This window comes from Balaenoptera borealis (genome assembly GCF_965194805.1).
Source record: "Balaenoptera borealis genome assembly, chromosome: 19".
NCBI lineage: Eukaryota > Metazoa > Chordata > Mammalia > Artiodactyla > Balaenopteridae > Balaenoptera > Balaenoptera borealis.
This window is the reverse complement of record NC_138878.1, coordinates 57667833-57674619: the sequence shown is the minus strand read 5'-3', so window position 1 is coordinate 57674619 and position 6787 is coordinate 57667833. Positions and strand designations below refer to the sequence as shown.

General features: G+C 52.7%; 1 protein-coding gene across 10 annotated transcripts in view; it reads right to left on the bottom strand.

The window, feature by feature from the left end:
- Window positions 1–620: 620 nt before the first annotated feature.
- Window positions 621–6787, bottom strand: part of POU2F2 (POU class 2 homeobox 2) — a gene marked incomplete at its 5' end in the record, with an annotated part of 78956 nt that continues 72789 nt past the window's right edge. For 5 of the 10 annotated variants that reach the window (XM_082370104.1, XM_082370102.1, XM_082370105.1 and 2 more), the window contains one exon: window positions 621–6684. In XM_082370104.1, coding sequence (XP_082226230.1) covers window positions 6353–6684 — 332 coding nt within the window. In that variant the 3' untranslated portion in view covers window positions 621–6352. The remainder of the gene's footprint in view (window positions 6685–6787) is intronic. The other 5 variants (XM_082370108.1, XM_082370109.1, XM_082370110.1 and 2 more) reach the window with 1 other exon arrangement.

Below are 6787 nucleotides of genomic sequence, written 5' to 3'. Positions count from 1 at the left end.
AAATGATCAAACCCTCTCCTACTCGTTCCCTTTCTCCTGTTCCCCTATCCCTCACTATTGAATTTGCAGAATCCCAGCACCTGTGTGCCAGGCATACGTTAGAGGATGGAACAGTGAAAAGAAGACCTGACGGCAGTGAGAAAACACAGTTATTGACACCATTTCAGATCTTCAGCAGTGGGGTCCTGGGGATCAGCCCGTGGTCTGGCCTGTGAAACGGTTGTTCCTGCCAAATGACTTAGTCAAGATGAGCACAAAAATTTGAGTGAATGAGAGACCTAATGTTCTGAAAAAGAAGTCAGGTGTGTATCTTGTACCACCAGACGACTTCAAAGTGAACTCTGTTTTTAAAGGGTCTTGTTAGTCCTCTGTGGATGGAAGTAGGGAGCTACTCACTCATTTCCTGCCTTTCTCATAGTTCTCATTTATTGAAGTCAGCATGCTGGAGATCTGTCCTAAGCACCTACGTCATCTCATTTAATTCTTACAACCCCACAGGCTACATATTGTCTCTGTGTTACAGATGTGCACACAAGCTCACATATTGAAGGTCACATATCTATAAAATGGCAGAACTGAGATTTAAATTCAGGAATTTGAATTCATTCTAAGTTCCAAGGCTTGTTTTTTTCTTTTTTCTTTTTTTTTTTTGGCTGCATTGGGTCTTCGTTGCTGTGTGCAGGCTTTCTCTAGTTGCGGAGAGCAGGGGCTACTCTTCGTTGTGGTGCGCGGGCTTCTCACTGTGGTGGCTTCTCTTGTTGCAGAGCACAGGCTCTAGAGCACAGGCTCAGTAGTTGTGGCACACAGGCTCAGTAGTTGTGGCTCACGGGCTCTAGAGCGGAGGCTCAGTAGTTGTGGCGCACGGGCTTAGTTGCTCTGCGGCATGTGGGATCTTCCCGGACCAGGGCTTGAACCCGTGTCCCCTGCATTGGCAGGTGGATTCTTAACCACTGTACCACCAGGGAAGCCCCGAGGCTTGTTTTTTTAATTGGTGAAAAAAAAATTGCTCAGGCCTTACTTCTGAACATTCCCTGAACAGAAGTAAAGCCCTCCCCTCCACAGCACACACACACCCACCCCATACCCTGATTTCCCCGCCACCTTTCCCAAGACAGAGAGGAGACCAAGGGAGAAGAGGCTGCATTTCTCTCTGTACAGTTTTTAATTTTTTATTTTTTGATGTTGTTCAGATGAATGACACACTCAAGTTACAAAAATGGGGCCTTAAAAGAAGCACATTGTACAATGAACAAGCAGATTGGAGTTAAGAACACTGAAACGCTAACCCGCTACCACGAGAAGAGACAGGGAGGGGGTACAGGATGGGAAGGGAGGGGCTACCAACACAGGGGTCAAACAGAACTGAAAGGGGGGCTAACTTGTTGAGAATGGAGGAGAGGCAGGTCTCCTCCAGGGCCTACTCAATTTCCAGATGCCACTTCTTGGTCTCCCTTGCTCACTACTTGCCACCTCTTCCCATCCCCATTCCAACCTGGTCTTTCAAATGAGTAGGTGAGAGACACCCACCCCAGAAAGGGCCAAGCCAATCGGATCTTTACAAGGTGGGATGGTCACCTTGCCCTAGTGCACCCTTGGATTTGGGAGGAGATGGTGGCAGCAGTGGGATAAGAAGCCAGAAAGGAGCTAGCAGAGAGGAACTGACCAAAGATCAGGCCCCTGCTTTTCCCCAAAGACTCCTTGCCCCTTCCCCACCCTACCATGATTCAAAGGACCTCTCTACAAGTTGTCGAGAGAGGACCGCAGTCACCCTGCAATTATATAAATAAATAAATACTGAGCCCCTGGGCTTGGGGGACAGGCTGGGGGAGGGGCAGCAGGGATAGAGGAAAGGGAAGAGGAGAGGAGGGTGAGGCAGAGGGGAGGGGTCACAGACATAGTAAATAGTTGTCTCCGTCCCAGCAACAATTCTCTCTGGATTTTTCTCTCCTTTTTGTGTTTGTTTAACAAGGAGTTAACATCTCAAGGACAAATACTTAAAAATATACATTATTTTTTCTTTTTTTTGTTCACCTTTCTCATCGTCATCTTGCTTTGGAGACTGCTGAGGTCAAAGTTCAAACCGCACGAAGGAACTACGGCTTGGAGTTTTTGTGTATTTTTTTTAATTTTTATTTTTTAATTTTTTTCACTTTTTTTTCCAACGTATAAAAAGGTAGCGGAGTTGTCTGTGGATTTTTTTTTTTTTTTAATGGTTAAATCTTTGGTTTGTTTCTTTTTTCTCTTGGAGGCCTTTATCTCTCGCACTTGCCTTTCCCACTCAGAGGCCAGTGGGGGCCCGCGTGTCTCAATCTTGCTCAGTCTGTCTCATTCTCTCTCTCACTCAGTTCCCCCTACCCTGGGCTAAAGGGAGAGAGAGGCACCCTGGGATTTGGGTAGGGGGGGGAAATCTAGCCAGTTCAAGAGGTCCCCCACTACGTGGCTAGTCCCTTACCCCATCTTCCCAGGGTGCAGGGCTTGGAGACGCTCTCTTGGCCTTCCCCAGGGAGGAGATGTGCGGGAAACTCACAGCCTCACCCCTTCTGATCTTAGCCCCAATCCATACAGAGGCTTGGGTTCTTCATCTCCATTGACCCCCACTTACCCTCCCCCAGCCCTCCCTCCCACTTCCACCCCCACCCTCCCAGAAGAGAACAGAGAGAGGTGTTTTAGTTACTGGCATTTTTTTTTTTTTTTTGGCACAATTAAAAGGCCCACCATTAGGTAGACCCAGTCTCTGTCCCTCCCTCCAGTAGGTCAGGGTTGGGGAGGAGAAATTCAGAGGGCTCCCACTTTCTCCAACCCATTCATCATCCTTTCTAGCCCAGACCCCTGGCCCCCCACCTCAGACATCTCACCTAACCCAGAACCCGGCCTGGGGTCTCCTTCCCCAACCCCACATAAAGTTCCCCAGCCCCCCAACTCTCTCGCTCGCACACAGACACACGGACACAGGCTCTGTACAGACCACAAAATAAAAACGATGAGATAGTATTGTTTCCCGGAGTCGAGACGGGGTGGGGGACTGGAGTGAAAGGGGCAGAGGGGGTTGGGGGGCATGAATTCCCCCATCACCTTCCCAACCCTGGCTCCCTCAGCCCCCCAGCCCCTTGCCCTGGCTGGCCCCCAGCCAACGATATTTGGTTTCCATTTTTTAACATTAAAGTTCTATGAGGTATTTGGTGCCTTATCTCGAGTCCTCGGGGGAGGGGGGCCCAGGGGGGAGACCTGGGGCACACTTGCCCCTCCCTCCCTCCCACCCCCTTCCCAATATTTGGTTTCACAGCTGTAGTTAAAGCTTGGGATTTGGTTATTTTTCCCCTTCCCAGGAATTTTCTTTTTTTCTTGTTTTTCTTTTCCCAGTTATGGGGGTTGGACGGGGAGGGTCCCCACCACCCCGGCTGCACAGGGGTCCCTCCACCAATGTCAGGGCATCAGCCCCATCCCTGCCCCCTGCTTCCTCCTCTCCCCTCTGCCCTGCTCCTCCCACACTGGGGTGGAGGAAGGTCCCAGGTGGCAGGACTTGCTGGGGAGGAAGCAGGATGAAGTGGGTGGTGGTGAGTCCTGGATTTTCTTTCCTTTTTTTTTTTTTTTTCCTTTTTTCTTTTTTTTTTCTTTCTTTTTTTTTTTTTTTTTTTTTTTTCTTTTTTCCTTTTTTTTGGTCTAGAATCATAGTTTTTGTTTGAGTCATCTCCACCATGCCTTCCATGCTGCCTGTCTTCTCGGAGGGGTTTTTGGTTGTAATTCCTTTCCTTGGCTCTGCTCAAATGTCCTTCCTATCTGTTCAGGAGCCCTTGGCCCCCTCTCCACCCTTGGGCTGGGGCCCAGGCCCTCTAGCCAGTCCCTTCTCTTCAGGATATAAAAATGGACAAACTCAGAGGTAGGGTGAGGGCAGGGAGTCGGTTCAGCGGAGATGCTTACATTCTGGCGAGGATGGGTCGACGGCAGGCCGCGCCCCGTCGGTGCCAGGGTGGGAGGGGCAACCACTCCACCACTGCCCAGACAAGGCACCCCGAGACCCCTGAAACAGCTGAGCCTCTGCTGCCTCCATGTCCCAGCCCAACAGTTTCATTTCCCGAGTGGGAGAAGGGAGACAAGAAAGAGAGAGAACGCTGAGGCCTCGGGGCCCGGGGTGGTGTCCGAGGCTCTGTCTGCCTCTCCTCGGAAGTGTCCAGCGGCACTGCCCGTCTCCCGGGGCTCTCCCCTCCCTCTGCTCCTGCCCGGCGACGGGCGGGGGCCACTCTGATTTCAATGGCTCGCGTCCTTCGCAGCAACACTTTGGTTTGAGGAGAGACACAGAAAGAAGGAGATTAAGAGAGGTGAGAGCGGAGGGAAGGAAGAGGGAGAGACAGACCAAGAGAAAGGAGGAGACAGAGGGGAGAGGACAGAAGAAGAACTCGAAGGAGGAATCAAACCACCCGAAAGTTTGTTACTTTTCCTTCGTCCATTCTTTTTTGCTTTCTTATTCCTTTTTTCCTGTTTTGTTTTTTTTTTTTAAAGCTTTTTCAGTTGATTGGGGGGGGCGGGGAGCTCGGGGCTCTTCACCCCTGTCCCTGACACCCTCTCTCAGCCCTGCCCACCCGCTTCCATCCGCCCTGGCTGAGGGACAGGCCCTGCCCCAGCCGCCCCCATCCGGCTTTCCCGAAGACGACGTCCATGAGGTATTTGTGAAGAGAAAGAAGCATCCGTCCTTCCATCCGCCTCGGGGACCAAGGGCCTGGACCACTGGTGCAGGGGCTTGGCTCCACCTCGCGGCTCCTTCTTAGCCTTTGAAGAGTCCTCGTCTTCTTTCCCTTAAATATATATATATCTATAAATTCTTTTTTTTTTTCTAGTTTTAATTTATTGTTTGTTTGGTTTTTTGTTTTTGTTTTTTTGGTTCAAAACTTTGTTGGCCTCCACAACAGCAGGAGGGCAACGTGGCTCCCAGCAGCGTCTCTCCTCTGTCCGTCGAGATGTGTCCAGGGCTGGGCAAACACAGGGTCCAGCCAAGACTTGAGGGAGGTCTCGTGGGAGTGGTGGCCGCCACAGCGCCCTCTTGGATGGGGACCACAGGTCATGGCACTGTCCCCGCCACACGGACCCTGATGGGGACGCCATCTCGAGGAACCCCACCACTGGGGTGCGTGCGTGTGTGCATGTGTGTGAGGGGAGAGGAAGAGGCATCTGCCAGTATCGGAGGGGCACAGGGTGGGAAGGGCGAGGTGAGTTATCTTTTTGGTTTCTGGTCAATGTCAAAGAACGTGAAGGATCCCACGGATAGGCACTGGAATATGAATTTTTTTTTTTTTCAGGGAAACTGACAGACGAGGATGGAAAAAAAAGACAACTTGAATGCCCTCACCTCATCCTCTCTTGCCTGAAGCTTCCACCTTCCCTCGGACTAGGGATGGGGGGAGATTCCAGAGCAGAGGAGGGTGACAGGGTTGAGGGGGGACATGTGAGAGCTAGAACTTGGCAAAACGGCCTAGCCCACCCTTCAAAGGGAAAAAGGGGGAGGTACAAGGGGTGAAAAGTCATCCCAGGCCTTCCCCTGAACTCTCCCTTGGCTGGGGGAGGAAGGAAGTTAAAGCGAGACCCCCCTGCCCGGGCAGGGAGAGCTGGGGGCCAGGGGAGAGGGGGGGGACACATGACAGGGACACATTCTGTTGAGCACAACGCTAAAAATTCTGTACATCCTTTGGATGAAGCTACTGAATATTTGGTGTAAAGTTGTTCAGGCCCTTTCTCTTTCACCTTCTGGAAAAGAATATTCGGCGGGTGGTTCTGAGCCCACCCCATCAGCCCCAGGCTGTGCCCTCCCTGTCTTGGCTGGCCCAGGACTGAGGGCTGGGGCTGGGAGGCTGGCACATTCTCTTGTTCCTTCTCTGCCCGCGCCGCACGCAGCGGGAGGCTTCGCCCCGCAGCCAGGGGCCCGCGTGTCCGCCCTGCCGAGGCTTCTCCGCCCCTGGCTGGGGCTCTTATTTGGTGTCGTAGCAGTGAGAGTGAGCACACTGAGGTCTGGCTCGAGACTGGTTTTTGGTTTGTTCGGTTTGGTGAGGGATTTTTTGTTTGTTTTTGGTTTTCTTTTTTTTTTTTTAATGTTTGTTTGTTTTTCACCTCTTGTTCCTTTGGGGCAGCTGGTTTCTTTGTGATTATTTTTGGTTTTCTTTTTTCTGTTGGTTGGTTTCTTTTCTTTCTTTCTTTCTTTCTTTTTGGTTGGTTGTTTTTTTGTTTTTTGTTTTTTGGTCTTTCCTCCCTTGTCACTCCTGCTCCGAGGACCCTCTGCATCCCCACCAATGGCCTCCGCGCCCTCTTCCCAGGTGGGGGACGGAGGCGGGGGTCAGAGGAGGAGGAGGGGAGGCGTGGCGGGCCCTCACTCAGGCTTGGACCCTACCTCGGGCCCCCCTGGGCCTCCAGGGGTCTGTGCTGCCGCCTCACTGCAAGTGGAGGAGGAGGAGGAGGACGAGGACGAGGACGAGGAGAGGCCAGGAGACTTGCTGGAGATGCAGGCCGCCACGGCCGCAGCGGCTGCCGAGACCAGGCCCACACCAGGCGGGGCGCTGAGCAGGGGCAGCCCGGCGTGGTTCAAGAAGAGTGACGAGGTCACCAGGCCCGGACTCCCTGGGGCCGCGCCAGCCGCCCCCAGCACCAGGTTCCCGCTGCTGTCAAGGCTGGTAAGGGGCAGGGTTCCACCAGAGGCCAGGGCTGGCGGGGAGAGAGAGAGGCTGGGCTGGGGGTGCCTTCCAGCATCCCACCCGCAGTGCCCCCTGTCTTCCCGTCTGACCCATGGATCCCCATCAGCACCCCT